At 37.7% G+C, this 26,836-nt stretch overlaps 1 protein-coding gene across 1 annotated transcript; it reads left to right on the forward strand.

Moving 5' to 3' along the window:
• Positions 1–3,175: 3,175 nt before the first annotated feature.
• LOC117914887 (mitogen-activated protein kinase homolog MMK1) lies at positions 3,176–26,832 on the forward strand. The gene is made up of 6 exons (XM_034830402.1): positions 3,176–3,555; positions 3,665–3,794; positions 11,946–12,083; positions 24,736–25,068; positions 25,842–26,022; positions 26,471–26,832. The coding sequence occupies exons 1-6, from the start codon at positions 3,317–3,319 to the stop codon at positions 26,644–26,646; spliced, it is 1,197 nt and encodes a 398-aa protein (XP_034686293.1). The 5' UTR covers positions 3,176–3,316; the 3' UTR covers positions 26,647–26,832.
• The last annotated feature ends 4 nt before the right edge of the window (positions 26,833–26,836 follow it).

Consider the following 26,836-nt stretch of genomic DNA (forward strand, 5'->3'; position numbering starts at 1 on the left):
CTCTTTCAAGATACCTTATTTTTACCGTTAAAATCCTTATTGGTATTTAAAGCTTTTAGAAAAAATTGGTTATTCTACCTGGTAATAGAACTATTCACAATATCAGACACATTTTTGTCTCAATTAGGGATAGTAATAGTACATATTTTTTGGATTTCTATCCCGTGTTGCATCTAATAGAACAAGTTTGAGAAATTTATTTTAGAACCCAAAGTGGGTTTGGATATTGACTTGTCTCGCTTGGTCCTGTCTAGATATATAATTAATAAAAAATAATTTTTATTTCATTTTTTTAAACATATATAATTTTTTTCAACAAAAAAAAAAGAAGCTATTTCTCATATTCACCTCGCCTTGTCCCGTTTGTTTATTTATTTATTTTTGGGACGACAATGAGAATATCTTTAAGTGATTGGGATGGGCTCAAGATGGGGGTGCCCCATCCCGAACCCGCTTTTGTTGTCATCTATAGCCTCAATTGTTTAATGGGAGGTCATGAGTTCAAATTTTACTACATGTTTGTTTTCTTCAATTTGTTGAGTTTATGTTAAGCCTTAAAGAGACGATTTGTGATTCGTTTGCCTATGGGTGTGATATCCTACATGGGTTAGAGAGCAAAGTTCTTAACATTATATATGTAGTGATTTTTTCTTAATTATATAGATGCGTGTTGAGGTCATAAAGACTTATGAGCTCAATGTGGACAATATGTATACTAAAAGAGTATGTACATAAGACTATGAGAGCGGTATCAGAGTAGAGAGGGCATGAGAGTGGGTTACAAATGGGAGTGAGTGAGGGTGTAGGCTATAAAAAATGGTGTCACAAAGGTTCTGACATGACAGTATCTTTTACATGGAAGGGAGTTAGTTGTTACAACGATGATATCTACAAGAGAGGAGTGGGTTATTACAAAGGGTTCATGGATGACGAATAATATCTACTGGGTATATAACAATATCTACATGGGTAGGAGTTATAATGACAATGTCTATAGTAGAGGGGTAAGTTATTACAAGAGCGCATAAAAGTTGAACAATACTTAACAATATTTTTAACACTGAAAGAAGTGAGTTGTTATCACGGTTCATGAGCAGCGAACAATATCTATTTTTATATAGAAGTGAATTGTTATAAGGACTCATGGGCGATGAATGATATAATATTCATATAGGAGGGAGTAAGTTGTTATAAAGACAATATTTATATGAAAAAGAGTAAGTTGTTACAAATGGTATCAGATCCGACTTTTAAAGTCTAAGAGTGAATAATAACTACAAGAGTTGAGAGGAGTGATCATATAATGGTACGTCAATCTTTGCATATACGACAATATGTATATCTTTTCATATACAAATATGGATTGTATTATAAACCCAGGTTCGTATTTTACGCAAATTCACTTTATGTTACATCATCACCATTGGAATGGGAATCTATTGAAAGATTCCCATGACGTCTTCAAACATTTTGAAAGTCCTGTGACGACAAACTGAATTGTTTTTGTCCCAATACATTTGTTGCAAAAAATAGTAGTTTTTTTGAGAACCAAGGCCTAGTCCAAGGGGAAGTGGCCATGTGCATCTCACTCGAATCAATGTTTTTTGTCCCATGTTCACAAAAGTCTACCATGTCCTTCTAGAAATGAAATGAAATGAAATTGAAATTGAAATTGAAATTGAAATGAAATGAAATTAAAATTGAAATGAAATTTGCATATCATGTGTTTCGTAGTATGTCATTATTTTCAGTCAAAACCCTTTAGATTTTGTGCTTGTGCTTGTCTAAACCCACGTGGAAAAGGTTTCAATAACATTTAGGAATTTTTTGATATTGAAAAAGTGACTTTTTACTAATTTTCCATAAAATTTTTTTAATTAATTAAAAGTGCTTACATGGCTATAGATCTTTCAATTTTTATTTATTTATTTTTATTTTTTACCCTGTTTGCAATTTAAATTTTATTTTATTTTTTAATTATTATTCAATAATTCTCATATTAAAAAAATTAAATATAATTAAAATTATATTTTAAAATTTATTTAATTTTTATCGAATAATTAAATAAATAAATAAATTTGAAGTAATACATAAAAAATAATTTATTAACTTTAAATCTATTTATCTTAATTTTTAAATTTTTTATTTTTTCTTTATTTTCTTTTCATAGTATTTTCTAGGAATTAAATATAATCTTAAACAAATAGAAAAATTGATTTAATATTATTGACTTAGGTGGTGTTGGTTTTTTTGGCTTTTTGCTGAAAGTAATTTAGTTTTAGAATTTAGGTGTTTGTTTTTCTACTTTTTCATGACTTATTATAAACTTTTTACTAAATAAAAAAAGGTAAAATATATAACTTTTTCTAAATAGAAAAAATAACATATAATTTTTTTTATTTTTTAATACTTAATAAAAATAAAATACTATAAAAACAAACAACCTAATATTTAATAATATTAAGCATTAATGTTCTATTTAAAATTAAGTAAAAAAATAAACACCACGTTATGACTTTGAATTTATTTTCAACTTTTAGTTGAAATCAAATATAGATAATTATGGTTTAATTGTATTTTACAAATAATTATTTTTAAATTTTCGATTGAATTTTACAAATAATTATCTTTATTTTAGTGGTTTTTTTTATATTTTTTATTTTATATATATATTGTAAATTTTAATAAAGTAATTTATTATTATTAGAGTATGGAAAAATTAATTTTAAAAAATTTTAAATATATTTTAAACATTATTCTATTGGTTTTAATTAATTTAAAAAATAAATTCGTCTTAAAACGTAAATTTACTTTAACGGTTTCACCCAATCCATCATGTTTTGGGTTGATTCGGTTTCCGGCTATGCCAATGCAGCCACACTTTTTTAATGCCTTTTCACTTATTGAAGTTAAATTACCATTTTATCTACAATGATTAGGGGCACAAAGAGGGCTAATTAAGTAATTGCATAAATCGAGACCAGATTAAAAGGTAGGCTCGAGTAAATTTTTGCCGACGTGGCGCAAAACGAGAGCACCAAGAGATAAAAAGGAGAAGAGAAGCGTGGAAAAATCGTTAGCAGATGCTCTCAGTCACGTGTTCATTTTTCACCCTCTCTCTCTCTTAGGATAAAGTATAAAACAGCAGCATCACCACCACCAACATATAAATAAGAAATCTTGCAGAAATTTCAGATCTGTACATTTTTTTTCCTTTTTTGTTTTCTCTTTGACTCTCAGCGCTCATCTCCATTTCTAGGGTTCCACATAGAGGGAGAAGAAGGAAGGCGGTGAAGAAGATAGAAAGGGAAGGGAGATGGATGGAGAAGCGCCACTGCCGGACGCCGACACGGTGATGTCCGACGCGGTACCGCCGCCGGATCCGCATCACCAGCAGCAGCATGCCCCGGTGCCTGGGATGGAGAATATTCCGGCGACGCTTAGCCACGGCGGCAGATTCATCCAGTACAACATCTTCGGGAACATCTTCGAGGTCACGGCCAAATACAAGCCTCCGATCATGCCCATAGGGAAGGGCGCTTACGGCATCGTGTGGTAAAGTGCAATCTCGCTCGTTTGTCTCCGTCTCTACGTTGTTGATTTTTGATTTTTGATTTTTATTTTTTTGAGATTTTTTATTCGATTTGGTTTCTTTTGGTGGTAGCTCGGCTCTGAATTCGGAGACGAACGAGCACGTGGCGCTAAAGAAAATAGCGAATGCGTTCGATAACAAAATCGATGCGAAGAGGACGCTTCGGGAGATCAAGCTTTTGCGGCACATGGATCATGAAAACGTCAGTGAGTGATAGTTACTGATTCTTTGATTTCAGTTTGTTTTTGTGTCAATGCAGAAAGGGAATTTCATTCTTTTGTTGTTTTTCTGGTTTGCGTTGTGTTGTACAATCAAGATTGTAGTAACCTTGGTTTGTTTGTTTGTGTTTTTTGTTTTGCCAAAGAAAGCAAGTAAGGTTTATCTCAATTATTCTGTTTTTTGAATACTATTATACAAATATGAATAGAACATTATGCAGTGATTGTGTTGTTTTTCTATAAATGACATTTTCTATAAAGAAAGGTTAAGATGTAAAGTATTCTGTTTTTAGAATACGAACTTATCCTCTGACAAGCATTTAGTTTACAAACATATAAAGAAGTTGTGTGATGATTATCTTATTTTTCTATATGTGACTTGATTATTTTGTTTTTTTGTATATGACATCTTTTCAACCAAAAAGATATATACACACACAAAATGAAGTAGGGGAGGACCTAATATTGTTGGCTAATATGCAACTTGTTGTGTTCTAATCATTTGTTGGCAAATGTGCAACTTGTTGGGTTCTAATAATTTGTTGGTTAATATGTCAAGCTCAAAAGACACACAAATGAAGTAGGGAAGGACCTAATATTGTTGGCTAATATGCAACTTGTCGTGTTCTAATCATTTTTTGGCGTGCAACTTGTTGGGTTCTAATAATTTGTTGGTTAATATGTCAAGCTCAAAAGACACTGTGGTGTAGCATTCTGTCATGTGGAAACCATGGAACGTGGAACCGTGGTGGTGAAGGATTCGATTTGTTTATACTGCATAATCAGGAAATAAGATTGGAGATAGTGTTTGATTGCTTTCATTGTGAGGGGGTTGTGTTTTGTTGTTGAAGAGGGTAGGTAGCTGTCATTTTCCAAAAGGGATCCAAACTGTGCACAAGTTTAGTTAAAAACACCCTTCCTTAGCATTTTTATATGGTTAGGACTGATACCATTGGGTTGAACTCATGGGTATTCAGAATGGTGTTAGCGAAGAGAAACCACCGGCCTCATAAAGTTGAAAATGATTGATGATGTGGGATAACTTTTAAAAGTCTACCGATTATTTAATGCTGATAAATGACATTTTAGGAGCCACTCAAGTCTTGCTGGAAAAATGAGAGATGAAATTGTAATCTTGCGAGAGCATTATAATTTATCCTCTTGGAAAGATGAGAATGGATCTGAAATCTTGTTGAAAATTGTGAATTTGGTTGTACTCTGTTGTTCATCTGAACCAATCTCATTAGTATCTGAAGTTTTTTTTTTTGTCTAATTTGGTAAGCTCTGTAGGCTCAATTTTTTTTTATAAAAATTGTTGGAATCCTTTATCAATTCTACCTCTGAAATCAATATTAGAATAGCATGTGTTATTATAAGTGGAATTTGCTCTGGGTTTTGCTCAAAAAAGCAAGAAAAGTATTTCCAAAATAGTAACCAAACACTACCTAATCATTCTCTTTCTGTATAGCCTGTATTTAAGGGAATACAATCGTGTATAAAACTGAAAATACTAACCAAACACTACTAGTCATTTTCTTTGTGTATATCCTGTATTTAAGGAAATACAATTGTATATAAAACTGTAGCAATACGAGTTTGCTATACATAACTGATCCAATTAGGGACCAGATTTTTTTTTTTTTAATAATTATTTTCTAAAAGAAATGGAAAATATATGTTCCCAATAGACAAAGGGATATAGGAAAGTAGGACAAGCTGTCCTTAAACTAACTGAAATGCTGAGGTTATTGTATTGTTTTAGTCTAGGTAGCACTACTTGGACTCTTTTTTTCTTTTTTGGGTTACTTTTCAGTGAGGAGCTTATGGCATTGTTCTGTATAAGTTGGAAGCAACAGAATCCAGAATGGTAGTGCCTGCCATTATTGCTGTAATGACTGACCATTAGGAAATAATATATATATATATATGTTATGAGAAACAATTGTATCATAGAGAAATAAATGCATAAAAAGATGAGAAATTTCTTGCCTGGAAAGTGTGCAGAAAAGGCAAAAAGAATTGAGCAACCCAGAACGAAACAAAGAGGGAAGCCAAATTATTAAGGAAGCTAATATGATTTTATTTTTAAAAATAAAATAAAAAGTAAGCATGATTGTCAAATGTGGATGGATACCCTTCCTAATCCCTTACTTTTTAATGGACACCATCAAACTAGGAACACCTAGCCTTAACTCATTTGGATTCCATTGTTTTTTTTATTCTTTTTTCGCTTGCAACTAGAGGGTATTGCTAGATCCTGTTTTGTGGTGTAGGGACTCCTTAGGGGAGAGATTAGGGAAGCTTGTTCCTTTTAGATTTCTCAAATAGGTTTTGTTGACCTGGGGCCTTGTGATCAACCTCTTATATAGGCCCCATTTGCACTTACTTTTCTTCCTTTTTCTAGGTTTTAATGTCTACCACCCTCCATGTACTAGGACTTTTGCCTCTATAAGCTATAGTTTCCTAGTTCACTCCATTGATTCTCTTGTTCACTTTTAGGTCCTCCGTTTTTTTTTTTTTTGCCTTTCCCCAACACACCACCCCCCCACCCCAAACAGACACACACACACACACACACACACACACACTCACACTCACACACTTACTTCCTTTTCTTCCTTTTTCTGTGTTTTCTTGTCTACCCTCTTTGTACTAGGATTTGCCTCTATAAGCTATAGTTTCCTAACAAAAAAAATATGTTTAAATTCGTTTTACTCCATTTATTATCTTTTTGACAAGTGAAAAGATAAATTTTATAAGTAAACAAGGATGCTATACATCAAGGTATATAGGAAATATACAAAGGGTACCCAAAGACACAACTCACTCTTTTGACAAGTGAAAAGATAAATTTTATAAGTAAACAAGGATGCTATACATCAAGGTATATAGGACATATAAAAAGGGTACCCAAAGACACAACTCAAAAGGGAGAGGACAACCAAAAGATAACCACTCTCTTCCTCATCAAGAACAACACCCCTCCACCCACCCACCCACACACACTCTTTTTGACAAATAGAAGGATAAATTTTATAAGTAAACAAGGATGCTATAAATCAAGTTATATAGCACATATACAAAGGGTACCCAAAGACACAACCTTGAAGGGGGTTTATGTCTTTGTTGTGCATGCCAAACTCAGTTAGATAGAGACTAGAGCAAATTCAAAGGGATTTCCTTCAGGGAGGTGGAAATTTAGAGCGAAAACCTCATTTAGTAAGATGAGAGTTGGTGTGCTTAAGTAAGAAGAAAGGGGGTTTGGGGGTCAAGTGTCTTTTGACACTCAATAAGACTCTTCTTTGTAAATGGAATTGGTGGTTCGCAAATAAGAGAGAGGCTTTGTGGAATCAATTGATTAGAGGGAAGTACGAGGAAGAAAGAGGGGGATGGTGTTCTTGGGAAGTGAGTGAGTTGTATGGTGTTGGGTTATAGAAAAGGATAAAGTTAAACTGGGACATTGTGGGTACTAGGATTTCTTTCCTTGTAGGTAATGAGCAAAGGGTGAGATTTTAGAGGGATAGGTGGTGTGGGGATTCTCCTTTGTGTGTGTCATTCCCATCCTTGTTTGCTTTAGCTATTGATAAGGAAGCATGGGTGTCGAATATTTGTGACCCCTTGGCTGAGGGGGGTTAGGGGGGGTAGAGCCCTTGTTTCTCAAGATCCTTTAATGATTGGGAGGTGGAGGAGGCGAAAAGCTTCTTGGGGCGGTTGTATGGGAAGAGAGTGTGCGGTGATGTGGAAGACATGGTGTTTTGGACCAAAACAAAGAGTGGAAAGTTCTTGGTCAAATCCCTTTACTATGCTTTAGAGTCGAGCAAACCTTCTTTGTTTCCCTCAAGTTGCATTTGGAACATGTGGGTACAACCCAAGATTAGCTTCTTTGCTTGGGAAGCTACGTGGAGAAAAGTTTTAACTTTGGATTTAATTCAAAAAAGAGGATGGGTCATGGCAAATAGATGCTTTTTGTGCCATGAGAAGGAAGAAACTATAGACCACCTTCTTCTTCATTGTACTAAAATAGGGGTCTTGTGAGAATTGTTCTTCACGTCGGTTGGTGTGTCATGGGTGTTGCCTTCTTCAGTTAGAGCGACTCTCCTTAATTGGCATGGTTCTTTTGTGGGCAAACAACGTAAGAAGGTGTGGAGAGCAGCTCCTCTATACATGTTTTGGACGGTTTGAAAGGCGAGAAATAAATTGACCTTCAATGAGGATGTGCTTTCGATCCAAAGACTCAAATACTTTTTTGTTCTTTCCCTTTGGTCAAAGGCAAAGTTGTTTATAGTTGATCGCCCTCTAACTTTAGTTAGTTTTATTGATTGGTTGGAATCTAGTTAAGGTTGTTTTTTGACTCGACTGGACGCTTGTTTACTTGTACTTATTGGCCGGTTTGGCGGTGGGTGTATAGGTATTGTATACCTTGAGTCGCTTTTTTGGCGCCTCTTTTTAATAGATCTTTTCTTTACCCATTATTTTTTTAAAAAAAAGGACACAGCCCTGAAGGGAGAGGACAATCAAAAGACGACCACCCTCTTCCTCACCAAGAACCCACTCAATATACAAAATTAATATGAGATAGTGAGTCTTCTTCTATTGACATGCTACCCCGTGACAAAAAGATTACAAAGAAAAGAATGTTTTAATGCTTGAACTGGCTGCTCCAAACCATTAAATACTCTTTGGTTTCTTTGCTTCTGATTGTCCAAAAAAAAAAAAAAAAATTGCAAAAAGGAGCCACTCTTGAAACCTTAGGGCCTGGATTAGGGAAGCTTGTTTCTTTCAGATTTCTTTAATAGGTTTTGTTGACCTAGGGCCACCCTTGATCGACCTCTTGCTAAACCTTAGAGCCACTCTTGATCGACCTCTCGCTAAACCCTCTTTGCACTTCCTTTTCTTCCTTTTTTTTTTTTTTTGGTGTTTTAATGTCTACTCCATGTACTAGGGTTGCCCTCTATAAGCTATAGTTTCCTAACAGACAAATATGTTTAAATTTGTTTCACTCCATTGATTATCTTGGTCACTTTTACGTCCTCCGTGCCCTCTCAACACACACTTTTTTTGACAAGTAAAAGGATAAATTTTGTAAGTAAACTATGATGCTATACATCAAGGTATACAGGATGTATACAAAGGGAATCCTGAAGGCACAACCCTAAAGGGGGAGAGGACAACCAAAAGACAACCACTCTCTCCCTCACCAAGAACCCACCCAATATATAAAATTAATAGAAGATTGAGCCTACTTCAATTGACATGCTACCCCATGAAAAAAGACTACTAAGGAAAGAATGTTTCAATGCTTGAACTGGATGCCCCAAACTATTAAATACTCTTTGGTTTCTTTAGTTCCAATTGTCCAAAAAATGCAAAGGCCTTGTGATCAGCCTCTTGTTAGGCTCCTTTGCACTTCCTTGTCTTCCTTTTTGGTGTTTTAATGTCTACTCCATGTACTAGGGTTTGCCTCTATAAGCTATAGTTTCCTTACAAAAAATATATTTAAATTTGTTTAACTCCATTGATTATCTTGATCACTTTTATGTCCTTTGTGCCACACATACACACACACATGCACACCACACATATGTATGCATGCATACACGCACACATGCATGCACCCATGCACACGCGCATGCATGCCCCCACACACCCACACTTTTTTGACAAGTAAAAGGATAAATTATATAAGTAAACAAGGATGCTATACATCAAGGTATAAAGAATGTATACAAAGGGCACCCAAGGGCACAACCCTAAAGGGGCAGAGGACAGCCAAAAGACAGCCACTCTCTTCCTCACCAAGAACCCACCCAATATACAAAATTAATACAAGACGGTGAGCCTACTTCTATTGACATGCTGCCCCATGACAAAAGACTACCAAGGAAAGAATGTTTCAACGCTTGAACTGGTTGCTCCAAACTGTTAAATACTCTTTGGTTTCTTTCCTTCCAATTGTTTTAAAAATGCAAAGGGGAGCAGCTCTTGAAACCTTCTTATGTTTCCTTGCTATAAAGGAACCATGCCACCCTATAAATGTGTCCTTTTACTGATGAAGGAAGGACCCAAGCAATGCCGAACAAAGAGAAAACACATGCACAACCAATAAATATGTATGCATATATATATATATATATATATATATATATATATATAATTTAATTATTGTTGGAATTCCTCATCTATTTTTTATCTTCACATTTCTGTCCATTATAAGTTGCCCAAGTTATGAGGCCAAGATGGCTACTGCATGGTCAAATTACTAAGAAACTATGCTAAGATAACTGATAAAGTTTTTTATCCCCATCTAATTGATAAGTCATGTCCTCTCTTGGGTGAGTATTGATGTTAAACATGCCTGCTAAAAATTTGTAATCCAATGTATATGAGATACATCATATTGAGCAACTTGTAACATATTTTATGAGTTTTGTTTGGATTTGCTTGAATGTTGTGGAGTATGCTTCTATAAAATGTTTGCCCAAAATACTCATATCACTTTTTAAACTGTTTTCAGTAAAAACATGCTATTAGCTTATGCGATAGCCATGTTTGAAAAGGCTATTGAGGCTTACACCTTGAGGCTCGCCTCAAGGTGAGGCTCTACAAATTAGCCTTGAGGCTATAGCCTCAGTTAAGGTAATTTAGGCTTAAGCCTCACCCTGTCAAGGTTTATAGCTTTGAGGCTATAGCCTTGAGGTTGTTGAGACCTAAGCCTCAAATATCCAAAGGGTTTTTGGCCTTTATAGGCTTTTGGTATATATTTGATTTTAATATTCAATGAGTTTTAATGGGTCCTATCATCTATGCTTTTGTGGACTTGTGATATAGATTTTATGAATTTTATTTTGAGTTCCTATTTGGTTAAACCTTTTACAAAATAAGGGCTTACTTAACTTTCAGTTAACTTTTAAAATGGAAGGGAAAAAGAGATTGAGAAGAATAAGGGAATTATTGACACTCCTAGTGATTGATCTTATATATACTCAAATTATTGATAGATAAAAAAAGATATCACTACAACTGGTGGACGAAAAAGAAGAGGATGGGTGGATATTACTGCAAATGGGAAGGATAATATAGCAATTGGATATTATTATATTCCTTGGGGGATCCTAGTGATAGTAATAGTAATGTTGAAAATTATTTGCTAAATTTTAGGAAAGAAAAATGAACTAAATTAGAACTATTAAGTATTAACAATGAAAAATAATTAATTTTATCATTATAAAGTTCATGCATTTTTTTTATTCATTTTTTTGTGATTTTTTTTTTTGGGATAATTTTTTATTATTTATTTGTTTAAGTTGAGCCTTGCACCTCATTCTGCCTCGAAACTTATACATCGCCTCATTTAGGCAAAACACCTTAAGACCGCCTTTAACCTTTTAAAACATTGTGTAACAATTACCTTTACCTTCCTCTCCTTGATCGTCTAATTTGAACTATACCGTCTATAAAGCCAAAAACCTTCTTGGTTTAATCATGTTCTTCCTGAAAAATACTCATGCCTCTTAGCTCATGGAAGTGGCTAGTTGAAATTAAATGGGGGAGATAAAAATTAGGCAAGAAGCATGTGAATGGTGAGAGCCACCCCAACTTGTAACATTTGTTCCTTTACCGCTATGAGATATGCGCCACCACTTGTCCTTGCAGCCTTGTCAAGAAATTTGAATTGGGTTATCTGGTTACGAGTGTCCTTAAATTTTCTTTCCTTTGTCCTTGCCACCCTATTTAATTCTTCTATTTCTCAGTGCTCTTTATGTGTTTATTTATTTATTTTTTTTCCAATTTGGTGCTTAGGTTCTCTATTCATGAGTGCTATGATTTACTTCTTTGCGTCATATGACCACTATTTTCATTAGATTTGTGTCATGATAATTTTATTTTCATTAGATTTTTATAATATTTTTGTGCTATGATTTTTTTTTTAATTTTATTATACATGCTTGATAGTCCATCATAATGAATGGTCTTTGCCTATAATATCATGAAATGGTTTTTATGCTCTATGTTCAGCTCTTATTTTGGTCATATTATTAGTTTCTTCATAAAGACAGGCACATGGACAGAAATGTGTAAATATTATATATTTATGCCAGTTCTTATTGACTAATGCACCTGTATTTGTCATACAGGTTGTTGCAATTAGAGATATTATACCACCACCTCAGAGGACAGCATTTAATGATGTTTACATTGCATATGAGCTAATGGATACTGACCTTCATCAAATCATTCGTTCCAATCAAGCACTTTCAGAAGAACACTGTCAGGTTCTAGTTTAAACATTTAGTTGGTAAAACCAACCTATTTCATTTTTCTTTTGTCATTGATGAAGAGATAAAAATACAAGACAAGTATATATGGAAGGCAAAGCTAAGCAAAAAACAGTAGCTCAACATGACAATACTTTATCTCAACTACTTCAGGTGGCTGTCAGGAATTGTGTTTCTCCATTTTCCTCTGTTTAGGATCACTTTTTTTTTTCTAATTGAATGGGTATCATGTCTTTTTTACTTACTGTACATACATCTTTTCTGACCTCTTATCCCTCTACCATCTGTTGTTTGAGCAAATTGAAGAGATGAAGCCAAAGTAGGCATCATCTTCCACCAAAAAAATGCATCGTGGTAATCTTCTTTAACAGCTTTATCAATGAAACTGTTGAGGTTTGTGGTGCATTTAGTACTCATGTCCCCTCTCTGTGGAGATGGGCTGCATAAAGATAGGTAGAGGGATATCATATTTATCTTTTTTTAATTGGTATAGTCATACATCAGTGTGGAAGTAGAATGAAGAACTCAAAAATCAATCACAAAAAAAGAGGGGGGGGGGGGGGGGGGGACTCAGAAATACATTTTATGGATGGGAAGGTATGATGACTTTAAGGAGTGGTAAGACCTTAGACCATTCTCCTATTTTGTTAGATGGGGGTGGTTTGAGTGATAAGACCCCTTTTAGATTCAAGAGCATGTGGCTGAAAACCAAAGGTTTTAAGGAAGTTGTGAGAAGTGTAGGTGGTTGGGTTATACCTTTACAGGCTCTTAAGGTCATGTCTTGGCAGCAAAGCTAAAGGCCCTTAAGCAGGATATCAAAAAATGGAACAAGGAGGTCTCTGGAAACATCATCACAAGAGAAAATGGAGCTTTAAAGAAAATCAGCTTTTGGGTCTCCAAAGAGAGGGAAACAACCCTCGTCGTTGATGAATTAGAAGCTAGAAGGCCAATGCTAAATGAATCTTGTAGGTGTGCAGCTTCGGAAGAAACAACGTGAAGACATAAATCAAGGGAGTTATAGGCTTATGACTAAGGGAAGGGATAAAAATACCAGTTTCTTCCAAAAAATAGCCAATGCACAGAGGAGAAATTTCTTGGTCAAAGTCAAAGTTGATGAGGTTCAACTTTCTAATGAGGTTGACATAAAGGAAGGGGTGACTTAAACCTTCCAAAGCCTCTTGTTCAAATTGGTGGAATGGAGACCAAGCATCAACAAAATGAGCTTTGATTCTTTAGGGTGTGAGGAAGTGAGGGGCTTGGAGACTCCTTTCCCTGAGAAGGAAGTTTAGGCTACTTGGTTCAACTTGAGTGGGGACAAAGCCTTGAGACCAGATGGTTTCATCATGGCTTTTCGGAAGTTTTGTTGGGAGTTTGTTAAGCAGGAGGTAATGGGTTTCTTCAAGGAGTTTTCATGAGAAGTCTTAATACCACTTTCGTGGTTTTGATCCCAAATAAAGGTGAATTTTAGGCCAATTAGCTTAATGGGGGGCTTTTATAAGCGTTTGGCAAAATTCTTGGATAATAGACTCAAAAAGGCTGGGAAAAATGGTCTCAAACCGTCAACATGCTTTTGTGGAGGGTAGACAAATTCTGGAAGTAGTTCTCGTTACCAATGAGGCCATTGACTTAAGGTTGAAAAGCTTTAATAGTAGAGTTATTTGCAAAATGGATATTAAGAAGGTATATGATCATGTCAATTGAGAGTTTCTATTGATGATTTTGTAGAAAATGGGTTTTGGTCTTAAGTGGATTAGATGGATTAAATGGTATATATCATCAACAAAATTCTTTGTGCTCGTCAACGAAACCCTGGTGAGCTCTAGGGGGTTGAGATAGGGGACCCTCTTTCTCCTTATTTATTTATCTTAGTCATGGAGGCGCTTAGTAAGATCTTAAGAAGAGTTAAGGAAGGGGGTTTCATCATAGGACTCAAGGTAGGTGGTAAAGGTGGCAAGGGTTTAGCTCTGATTCATCTGTTGTTTGCTAACAATATTTTGATTTTCTACGACTCTATACAAGAACATTTGGAGTTCTTGAGTTGGTATTTCATTTGGTTTGAAAATCAATTTGGAAAAAAATAAGCTAATCCTAATTGGAGGTGTTGATGACGTTGAGGTCCTAGTTGCTACTATGGGATGTAAGGTAGGGCATCTTCCTTCTACTTATCTAGGCTTGCCTTTAGGAGCCCCTCTCAAAAGTAGTGCAAATGTGGGATGGGGTTGAAGAAAGATTTTAAAAAAGGCTTGCTATGTGGAAAAAACAATATCTTTCTTAAGGATAGATGTAAACCCTGATTAAAAGTATTTTGTCGAGTCTTCCTATCTATTTTATGTCCTTGTTCATGGTCCCTAAAAAGGTGAATCTACGATTGGAGCATATCCAAAGGAACTTCCTTTGGGGTGGGGCCGAGGCAATGCAAAAGCCTCATCTAGTTAATTGGTCCATAGTTTGCTCACATAAAACAATTAGGGGCCTCGGTACAAGGAATCTCTCTTCTCTTAATAAGGTGTTCCTTGGCAAGTGGTGCTGGAGATACATTTCTAAAAGTGAGTCCCTTTGGAAAAGTGTTATTGCATAAAAATTTGGGAAGAAGGGGCTGGTGCTCAAAGATAGTGAGGGATGGTCACGAGGTGTGTATGGAAGGCTATTAGAAATGAGTGGTGTTGAGAGAGAGAGAAAGAAGAAAGACCTTGATTCTCATTAATGTAATAATCTACTTACAATTGAGAAATATATATATATATACAAGGCTAGGAGTCCTAACTACCATACATGTGTCCTACCATATATGTGTCCTATATTAACAAGGAAAGGTTATACACTATAAATACATTATATTCAACACTCCCCCTCAAGCTGGAGCATATACGTCATATGCACCAAACTTGTTACAAATATATTTAATCTTAGGACCTCTGAGAGATTTAGTGAAGATGTCAGCTAGTTGATCATTTGAATTAACAAAACTTGTAGCAACACATCCTGATGCGATCTTCTCTCTAATGAAATGACAGTCAACTTTAATATGTTTGGTCCTTTCATGAAAGACTGGATTGGATGCAATATGTAATGCGGCCTGGTTATCACATATGAGTTTCATCTGTTCATCCTTTCCAAATCTCAACTCTCGAAAAAGATGTCTCAACCATATGAGTTCACATGTTGCCAAAGCCATAGCTCGATACTCGGCTTCAGCGCTAGATCTGGCCACTACATCTTGTTTCTTACTCTTCCAAGATATTAGATTACCTCCAATAAAAACACAGTACCCTGAAGTGGAACGTCTATCTGTGGGTGAGCCAGCCCAATCTGCATCTGTGTAACCAACAACCTGAGTATGACCTCTGTTCTCGTACAACACACCTTGGCCTGGTGTACTTTTGATATATCGAAGAATGCGGATTACAGCATCCCAATGGCTATCACATGGTGACTGTAGGAATTGACTAACAACACTCACAGGAAAAGAAATGTCTGGACGAGTAATGGTGAGATAGTTCAATTTACCTACGAGCCGTCGATATCTCCCGAGGTCTCCTAAAGGCTCCCCTTGTCCTGGTACAAGTTTGACATTCGGATCCATAGGTGTGTCTATCGGTTTACAGTCTAACATACCGGTTTCTTCCAGGATGTCTAAAGCATACTTCCTTTGGGAAAGGACCACAACAGAACTGGATTGAGCTATCTCAATTCCCAAGAAATACTTGAGTTTCCCCAAGTCTTTGATCTGAAAGTGGGTAAAAAGGTGTTACTTTAGTTTCTGAATACCATCCTAATCACTGCCTGTAATGACGATGTCGTCCACATAAACAACCAGATAAATACATTGCCCCAAAGAGTTATGATGATAGAAAACTGAATGGTCTGCTGTACTGCGAAGCATGCCAAACTCTTGAACAACAGAACTAAAACGGCCAAACCATGCTCGAGGAGATTGTTTCAAGCCATATAGAGAACGACGTAACTTGCATACTAAACCAGACTCCCCCTGAGCAACAAAACCAGGAGGTTGCTCCATATAAACCTCCTCGGCAAGATCACCATGAAGGAAGACATTTTTAATATCCAATTGATAAAGAGGTCAAGAACACATGGCAGCCATGGAGAGAAGCAGACGGACAGAAGCAATCTTGGCAACAGGAGAGAATGTGTCACCATAATCAGAACCATAAACCTGAGTATAGCCTTTAGCAACTAAGCGGGCCTTAAGGCGATCAACCTGACCATCAGGACCAACCTTAACTGCGTAGACCCAACGACAACCAACGGTAGATTTACCCGAGGGTAAAACAACAAGATCCCAAGTGCCATTAGAGTGCAGAGCAGCCATTTCATCCACCATTGCCTGTCGCCAGCCTAGATGGGAAAGAGCTTCATGGGTGCTCTTTGGAAGAGAAACAGAGGATATAGCAGAAACAAAAGCAGAATAGGGTGAAGATAATCGATGATAACTCAAAAAATTGTAAATAGAATGAGGATTACGAGTAGAGCGAGTACCTTTCCGAACAGCAATGGGTAAGTAATTAGGAGAAGGCAGAGCCGGGGTAGGTGAAGCCGAAGGGATAGGAAGTGAGTCAGCAGGTGCCTCAGCAAAAGGGAGAGGAGCAATGACACGAGGGCGACGATGATAAACCTGAAGTGGTTGAGGAGGCATAGCATCAGGTGGGGAGACAATGGGAATAGACAAGACTTCAGAAACAGGAAGAGACTCAGAAGTGGTGGAAAAGAATGGTGAGTCCTCAAAGAAGGTGACATCAGCGGAGATAAAGTATTGATGAGTCTCAAGGGAATAACAACGATAACCCTTCTGAAGTCTGGAGTATCCCAAGAAGAGACACTTCATGACTTTGGTGGAAAGCTTGTCCTGTACAGGAGTGAGAATATGAACAAAGCAAGTACAACCAAAGACACGAGGAGGAAGGAAATAAAGTGATTGGTCAGGGAAGAGAAGGGAGTGAGGAATTTGATCATGTAAGACAGAGGAGGGCATACGATTAATCAAATAACAAGCGGTAAGAACAGTGTCCCCCCAAAAACGAAAAGGACCATTACTATGGAGGAGAAGAGTACGAGCTGTCTCAACAAGATGTCGATTCTTGCATTCAGCTACCCCATTTTGTTGAGGAGTATGAGCACAAGAAGACTAATGAAGAATCCCATGATGGGACATAAACGAAGTAAATGGGGCTGAAAAATATTCCCTGGCATTGTCACTGCGTAACACACGAATAGAAATATTGAACTGGGTTTGGATTTCAACATAAAATTTCTGGAAAATAGAGAATAACTCAGCTCGATGTTTCATTAAAAATAACCAAGTACATCGAGAATAGTCATCAATGAAAGTGACAAAATACTGAAATCCTAAAGTAGACGCAGTCCGACAAGGACCCCAAACATCAGTGTGGACAAGCTCAAAATGAGACTTTGCCCGATTATTCAAACGCTTTGGGAACGAGACACGAGTATGTTTCCCAAGCTGACATGACTCACACGGAAGCGACGATAAAGTGGAAAAACGAGGGACCATCTTCTGGAACTTGGAGAGACTAGGGTGACCCAGACGATTGTGAATGAGGAGAGGAGCATCAGTGGAAATGCAAACTGCAGGAGATGAATCCGAGGTGAGGTGATAGAGGCCTTGAGACTCACGTCCTATGCCAATCGTCTTCCCCGTACTCCGGTCCTGCAAGGTCACAAATTTATCAGAAAAGGTAATAGAACAATTAAGAGTACAAGTGATTTTGCTGATGGAAATAAGATTAAAAGGACATTCTGGAGTATAAAGGACAGAAGTGAGAGGTAGAGAAGGCAGAGGAAGGGCCAAACCAATACCTTTAGCCACAGTTTGAGAACCATTAGCTAAGGTAACAGTAGGTAAAGCAGAGGTAGTAGTAATAAAGGAGAAAAGATCCTTATTACCAGATAAGTGATCAGAAGCTCTAGAATCTAGAATCCAGGGTCCAAGAGAAGATGTGTGGGTAAGGTAGGCAGAGGCATTACCAGGCTGGGCAACAGAGGCAACAGAAGCCTGAGATGCGGAAGAGCTCGGAGGCTGAGGCAGCGGAGAATCAGAGGACTGGGCCACATGGGCAGTGCGAGGAGGTCATCCATGTAACTGATAGCAACGATCGCGAGTGTGGCCAAGTTTATTGCAATAGGTGCAATGAGGACGTTGACCTCTACCTCGGGTACCACTGCGGCCTCCTCGAGAGCTAGTTTGAGAAACTAACACAGAAGAATCTGAAGTGCTATCAAATGGCAAAGTCTGAGTGGAGGAGATACGGAGGAGGCGAGCAAACACATCATCCAAGGACGGAACTGATGAACTACCAAGAATCTGATCGCGGACAGGCTCAAGATCCGAACGGAGACCAATAAGAGTAAGAACCATGAAGAACTTGTCAAGCTGTGTTTGTTGAGCCCCAACATCAGGAGTAAGAGGCATCACAGTCAAGAACTCCTCCTTAAGAGAGGCAATCTGGCCAATATAAGTAGATAGATCCAAGTCCTGTTGGCTGAGATGGACAATAGCAGAAGCCACCTTATAAAGACGCTGGATATCATTCGTATATAATCCTTTGGCCTGAGTCCAAAATTTAAAACAAGTTTTGTAGGCCCGAAGATGAAGAAGAATCTTGAGATCAACCGATTGCCATAATACACTACATAACTGTGCATCTATCTTCCTCCACTGTACGCGGTCAACCTCAGGGATAGCTGCCTCCTGTGTAATCAAGTGATCCTCATATCCTTGACCCATAAACCAAAGTTCAACAGAGGCAGACCACGAAAGATAATTGTCACTGCCAACCAATTTCTCCGAAGTAATCATAGGAGATCCAGATATAACAGCGGAAAAAATGGAATTTTTAGTAGTCATATCTACTTATCTGGAGAATGAAGTATGTTTGGATCGAAGAGAGCCCTAATACGGCTTCAGATTGCGGCGTGGCACCACCGAAAAAGGGAGACGGCCTTAGATAGCGGCGTGGTACCACCAGAAAGGTAGAAGAACACTTCCCAAGGCACGTGCAGGGATTGGAGTGGAGAAAAAGTAGTCGGAGCTTCGCCGGGAAGACTGTTTGGAGGGTCGACGGAGACAAAAATCCCCAAAAGAGGTACGTGCAGGGCTTGGATGGGAGAACCAGGGAGGTAGGGAGGCTGGTCGGCGTCAGGCGAAGCTGGAGGAGGAGGCGCGTCGCCGGAAAAGGCCTCACGCGCCCTCACGCGCCGGCGGGAAAATTGCGCGTGGACGGCGCTTGGAGGCTCATTTGGTGCCGGTGCCTTCACAAAAGTTGGAGATCTCCTCCAAGCACTCCTTCTGGTATGGTCGATGTCGGAAAAATACGTCGCCGGAAAAGTTCGCCGGCGATGAGTGGTTTCTGTCGACGATCCGAATGACCGGAAAGTATTGGAAGATGGGGAAGGTGACTGGAATGAAACACGGTCACCGGAAGGTTTCCCGGAGTTGATGACACGGGAAACACGAAAGAATTAGGTTTTCTTCCTTGGCTCTGATACCATGTTGAGAGAGAGAGAAAGAAGAAAGACCTTGATTCTCATTAATGTAATAATCTACTTACAATTGAGAAATATATATATATATATACAAGGCTAGGAGTTCTAACTACCATACATGTGTCCTACCATATATGTGTCCTATATTAACAAGGAAAGGTTATACACTATAAATACATTATATTCAACAAGTGGGAATCCTTCACTAGTAGAAATCACTTCATTCTTGGTGATGGAAAGAAATGTTAAATTCTAGAAGGATAGCTCGTGTGGTGACTCATCTATGGAAGCATTTTTTTTGTCTCTATTCTCTCTATCGTGTGATAGAGACTCTTGGGTAGCAAACGTGTGGGAGCAAGGAGGAGAGGGGGGGTCAGTGGAGCCCTCGCTTTTTGAGGCTTTTTCATGATTGGGAAATTAAAGGATTGATGTCCTTCCTATAGATCTGGCGGAAGAGCTTAGTTAGGAGTGAGGACAAGGACAAATTAGGGTGGATGGAGTCCAAGAGTGGTGTGTTTCTAGTGAAATCCTTCTACCAGTCCTTAGTTCAAGAAAGAAGTGGGCCTTTTCCCTCTAGTATGGTTTGGAATCTGTGGGTACCTATGGAAGTGTGTCTCTTTGCATGGGAAGTAACTTGGGAGAGGATTTTAACAATTGAACAACTTAAAAGGAGGGGATAGACAATGTTTAATCATTGCTTCTTGTGCAAAAATGAGGAAAAGTTGGTTAGGCTCTAAGTAAGGGCAGGTGATGTTTTTTGTTTCTATCCCTCCCCATTTGGTTTGAGCCTTTTGACTTCTTTTGTATACTTTCTATATACTCTGAGGGCACTGTATTTGGTGTCTTCTCTTTTCTTTATATACATCTTTTCTTTATGTATCAAAAAAAATAAAAAATGAGGAAGAGTTGGTGGATCACCTATTGCTCCAATGCCCCTAAAGCTAATATCCTTAGGCATTTGGTTCTCTCTTTTTGGTGTTGCTTGGGTGATGTGTTCCATGGTAAGAGATAGTCTTTTGAGTTGGCATGACTCTTTTGTGGGAAAAAAAACAAGTTGTTTGTGCTTGCTTTGGACACTGTGGAAAGAAATAAACAAGAGCTTTTGAAAATTCAAAACAGTTTGATTAGAAAATCAAAGCCTATTTCATGAAAAAAAAAAAGGTTTGGATATAAAATCTAACAAGTTGGATTAGAAGCACATATTACAGCAACCAATGGAATTTTAAAATTTTGGTACTTGTGGTAAGAATTTGAACCCATTCACACCTCATTTTAAAGGGTTTGAGTGCTACCCATTGGGCTAGATAAAGGGGATGTGTATTTTGGAATAAGAATTCTTTTGGAATGCTAAAGGAAAGGAAAAAAAACATCTTAGATGAAATAGCTAACATTGATGCCATTGAGCAAGAAGGGTTTCTCTCTTCTGATCTTTCTACTCAAAGAGTTTTAAGAAAAGGGGAGTTAGAGGAACTAATTTTGAGGGAAAAAATTCATTGGAGACAAAAAGTTAAGGTGAAATGGGTTAAACACGGGGATTACAATTCAAAGTTTTTTCACAAAGTGCCTAACGGCAAACGAAATAGGAATTTCATCAAGTTTTTGGAGAATGAAAGAGGTTTGGTGTTGGATAATTCCGAGAGCATCACAGAGGAGATCTTTCTATATTTTAAAAAGCTCTACTCGAGTCCGCCTGGAGAGTCTTGGAGAGTAGAAGGCATAGATTGGTCCCCTATCTCAGAAGAGAGTGCTTCTAGGCTGGATTCCTCTTTCTTCGAAAAAGAGATCTTTAATGCCATTTTTCAGTTAGATAGGGATAAGGCGCCAGGGCCTGATGGTTTTACCATTGCAGTGCTTCAGAATTGTTGGAATGTGATCAAGGAAGACTTAGTGAGGGTATTTGCAGAGTTTCACAATAGCGAGATTATTAATCAAAGCACCAATGCCTCTTTCATAGTTTTTTTGCCCAAAAAAAGCCAGACAAAGAAGATTTCAGATTTTAGACCTATTAGCTTGATCACTTGTCTTTATAAGGTAATAGACAAAGTTCTATCAGGGCAATTAAGAGGAGTACTACATGAAACTATCCATTCTACTCAAGGTGCTTTTGTTTAAGGGAGATAAATTTTGGATACAGTTCTTATAGCCAATGAGATAGTGGATGAGAAAAGGCGATCATGGGAAGAAGGAGTTGTCTTCAAAATTGACTTTGAAAAGGCTTATGACCATGTGAATTGGGATTTTTTGGATCACGTGTTGGAGAAGAAGGGGTTTAGTCCTAAATGGAGGAATTGGATGAGAGGTTGTCTATCTTCGGCCTCTTATGCTATTCTAGTGAATGGAAATGCTAAAGGGTGGGTCAAGACATCTAGAGGATTAAGGCAAGGTGACCCTTTATCCCATTTTCTGTTCACTATTGTCACAGATGTGTTGAGCAGAATGATGTTGAGAGCCGAGGAAAGAAGTATGTTGGAGGGTTTCAGGGTAGGTAGGAATAAGGGTGTCCCATCTGCAATTCGCAGATGATACCATTTTTTTTTCCAACTCTTGTGCGGAAGAACTGCAAACTCTTAAGAGTTTATTGTTAGTGTTTAGGCAAATTTCTAAGCTTAAGGTCAATCTTGACAAGAATAATCTTTTTGGCATCAACCTTGATCAGAATCATCTCTCTAGGTTAGCCTTGTTGCTTGATTGCAAGGCTTCTGATTGACCTATACTGTACCTGGGTCTTCCTTTGGAAGTGAATCCAATTGCTTGCAGATTCTGAGATCCAGTGATTGAGAGAATTTATAGGAGATTAGACGAGTGGCAAAAGGCTTACTTATCTTTCGGTGGTAGGATAACTCTTATCTACTCATGCCTCTCCCACATTTCTAGCTACTTTCTATCCCTGTTTAAGATTCCCGCTTCAATGGCTGCAAAAATTGAGAGATTGCAAAGGGATTTCTTTTGGTCAGGGGTTGGGGAAGGTAAAAGAGATCATCTTGTTAGTTGGGACGTAATGTGTAAGCCGAGGGCAAAAGGGGGATTGGGGTTTGGGAAGATTTCTTTAAGGAATCTCGCTCTTTTAGGGAAGTGGTTGTGGAGGTATCCTAGGGAGAGTACAACTCTGTGGCATCCGGTCATTCTAAGCATTTATGGGACACATTCAAATGGTTGGGATGCCAACACTTTAGTCAGATAGTCACATCGTTGTCCTTGGAAGGGTATTGCACAAGTCTTTCAGGATTTTTCAAAGTATACTCGGTTTGTGGTAGGAGATGGGGAAAAAATTCGCTTTTGGGAAGATTTATGGTAGGAAGACCAGCCTTTGAGATCACAATATCCAAAACTATTTAGAGTAGTCACGGATAAAAATATCTCTATTTCTTCAATTCTCGGTTCTGCTCACCCTTTCTCTTGGAACTTTAATTTTCGTCGTAATCTTTCCAATTGAGAGATAGAAGATCTAGAATGTCTCATGCGATCTCTTGATTGTATGCATTTATACATTTCGGCTTCAGATGCGAGATCCTGGTCTTTATCTTCTTCAGGATTGTTTACAGTCAAGTCTTTCTTTATAGCTTTGTCCCAAATACCTGATTTATCTCCTCTTTTCCCTACTAAGTTTGTATGGAATTCTCAAGTCCCTTTTAAAGTCAAGTCCTTTGTCTGGTTAGTGGCACATAAGAAGGTAAATACTAATGACTTGCTACAATTGAGAAGACCTTACAAAGCTCTTAGTCTTGACATTTGTAAGTTTTGCATGAAGTAAGGAGAATCAGCAAATCATCTTTTCCTACATTGTTCTTTGACAATGGGGTTGTGGCACGGATTATTTCAACTAGACAAGATGGATTGGGTTCCTCGAGAAGCATTTTAGAAATGATGTCCATCAATTATAAGGGTTTTGGCACTTCCAAGAGAGGGATAGTTCTATGGCAAAATGTGTGCATTGCTTTAATTTGGGTTGTGTGGCGGGAAAGAAATGCTAGGATATTTGAGGACATAGCTAGGAATTCAGAGAATCTATGGGATTCCATTCATTTCCTTGCTTGTCTTTGGGCTTTTTGTTCCGTGGTTTTGAAGGGCATTCCCCTTAACGTGTTACAACTAGATTGGCTAGCAGTGTGTAGTTCCAACGGGATGGTCTAGCCAAGAGAGCTTGTTTGTAGTTTTCATAGTGTAGTTTCTTGTTCTTTTATTGTGTTGTTTAGTTTTATCTTTGGAGGGAGGATTCCTCATCCTTCTTTTGTACTTCTTTTTCTATCAATATATATAATTGTTGTTTCCTATCAAAAAAAAAAAAAAAAAACATAGGCGACAACCATGAAACCCTTAAGGCTTCAGGAAAGTTTGTAGGAGGTTCTAAGTTCAAGCCCCAATAGGGAGAAAAATTTACCTATTAAAAGAAAAAAGGCAACCACATGATATACTGTGTATTGTGCAAGTGAGCCTATAAAGGCTTGCAATGCAAGTTGATGAAAAATATGGGGTTAAAGTGTGGTTATGATTCTTAATTAGTCCGTTTCCCTTATGGCTTGTGGTGTTTGAATAGACGTTTCCTAGAGCAGGTCATCGAAACAGGAAAGTGTGGTGACAGTAGAGCATCAAATGAAATTTGCATGGTGTGTGTAAGCTAATATGTATTTGCATTTTTTACCCATCAAAAAGAAAATGTATTTGCATTAAAAATTCTAAGCTGAAAATTTTGCCCTCAGGGTGTTGTAAAATATTTCTCATCCTTCCCATCTACATTTCATTTAGATGGGATGGTTTGTATGTGCTGAGTTCCCACACCCTCTTAGGTCTCCTGTGCAATGGTTGCAGCAATTGTATAACCAACGATCTGATTGGAAAACGCTAGGGACTTTCCATTTTACCCATTGGCATTACACAGTACATCCATGCATGCAATAGCTTTAGATTAACTTGCTCTTAATTGCTCAATAAGTAGTTGAGAGACACCATGCCTGGTCCTCAAGTAAGAAACACTGATGTGTTTTTGAACATCCTGCTTCTTGTCAGCTCATTTCTCTTGTATTTCCTTTAGCTTGTGTTTCTTGTTGCATTTTTAGGTCAATACATTTAAGTTTAGCATCTCTATCAGCCAAGAGATCATACTAAAATTATCCTTCAATGCTTTGTGCAGTATTTTCTCTATCAGATCCTCCGTGGGCTGAAATATATACATTCGGCAAATGTTCTTCACAGGGACTTAAAGCCTAGCAATCTCCTCCTGAATGCCAATTGTGATTTGAAAATATGTGATTTTGGGCTAGCTCGTGTCACCTCTGAAACTGATTTCATGACAGAATATGTTGTTACGAGATGGTACCGAGCTCCAGAGCTGTTGTTGAACTCTTCAGATTACACTGTGGCCATTGATGTATGGTCAGTAGGTTGCATTTTCATGGAATTGATGGATCGGAAGCCTTTATTTCCTGGCAGAGATCATGTGCATCAGCTACGTTTGCTTATGGAGGTGATTCTTTCTGCATTTTTTGTACTGTCATTTTCCTGATAAGTTACCATCAGATTCTTGGGGTTTTGTGCCTAGTTGAATTGCATGATCATTCCATATTTTATGTAATTCCTTGAATAAAGAGGCATGGTAATTTTTATTTTATTTTATTTTTTTAATTTCAATTTTCCACCATGGGGATCTAGGGTTTTCTCCTTCGTCCCTACAAAATAAAAATATGTATAAAATTTAGTTTCACTGGAAACCACAAAGTACCCTGCTATCTGAAGTTCTGCTTGTGTACAATTTCTCATTTTCTATGCTAATTTTAGGATTCAGAAGAATATTGAGAACTAAGTTTTGTGCTCATGATCTTTATGCAAAAATAAGTTGTGGAACTGGCTAATTTAGAAAGTAGCAAATCGGAAACTGTGGCAGGTTTTGTTGCCTATATTTGGTGTATGCTAGAGTTTGGCTCTCTCAAGGAAGAGATTGGATAACCATGATCCACAATTAATATTTCTTGTTGTTTTGTTGCCTGGATGATTCTCAGTGGAGAAATCTGGGTTGTTGAACTTGAGGAGGAGTGAACAAATTTTGCCTCCTCTCTTAAACAACCACCCAAAAGAAAATTCAATAAGCATGTAGAATGCCTTCAGTTGCATTCTCTCATGCCACCCTACTCTCTTTATCTCTTTTTTTAAAACCATATTCTCATGCCACCTTCAGGTCCATGCATTGTGCGAGCATGATTATCCATATTTCAGCTCATTATTCAATTTAACATCTTGCAGCTGATTGGCACCCCATCAGAGGCTGAGTTGGGGTTTTTGAATGAAAATGCAAAGAGATACATTCGGCAACTTCCTATTTACCGTCGGCAGACATTCACTGAAAAGTTCCCACTAGTTCACCCTGAAGCTATCGATCTTGTTGAAAAGATGTTGACATTTGATCCCAGGCAGAGGATTACAGGTGAGTCTCCTCATTCATATACACATCAACATCAATAATATGATGAATGGCATTGATCATGCTTCCGCTTATTTAATTGATGCACATGTGAGTAGCCCACACACAGGAGAATTTAATTAGCAAATGTCACCAAGGTAAACAATACGGCCATAGCAAACAGTGATATATTAGCATGTTACTGCCTATAAAATATATAATGACTCGTTCCCCCGGAAAAAATAATCCACTGTCATCATTATCATTCAAACCGTTTCAAAGTTCTTCAGTGTCTCCCATTTCAAAAAACAATGTTTCCATTTCTAACCATTCAATTTATCTTGATATTCTTCACCCTGTTAATTCAACAGCACAACTTTACGCACATCTATTTACTTTTGATTCCTGAGCATTCATTTACCATTGGCTGGATCCCTAACTTCTTGGTATACAATTTCCATTCTGTGAGCAGTTGAAGAAGCCCTAGCACATCCCTATTTAACGTCTCTGCACGACATCAGTGATGAGCCTATATGCACGACTCCCTTCAGCTTCGATTTTGAGCAGCACGCACTGTCCGAAGAGCAGATGAAGGAGCTCATCTACCGAGAGGCACTCGCATTTAACCCTGAGTATCAGAACTATTGATTAATCCTGCTTCCTAACTATTGTGGCTTTGATTAGTGTGGTTTCTGCGCTTTTTAATCATATGCTCATGATTTCCTGCTGTATATAATTCCTATCCTAAACCTGGATGGCCCCTAAAATTAAAATGTTCCATTGTGATCAGACTTTGGGTGACTGAAACAATTGAAATGGTGTTTGCTTTGTTCATCAT

Source organism: Vitis riparia, chromosome 5 (assembly GCF_004353265.1).
Source record: "Vitis riparia cultivar Riparia Gloire de Montpellier isolate 1030 chromosome 5, EGFV_Vit.rip_1.0, whole genome shotgun sequence".
In the NCBI taxonomy this organism is placed as follows: domain Eukaryota; kingdom Viridiplantae; phylum Streptophyta; class Magnoliopsida; order Vitales; family Vitaceae; genus Vitis; species Vitis riparia.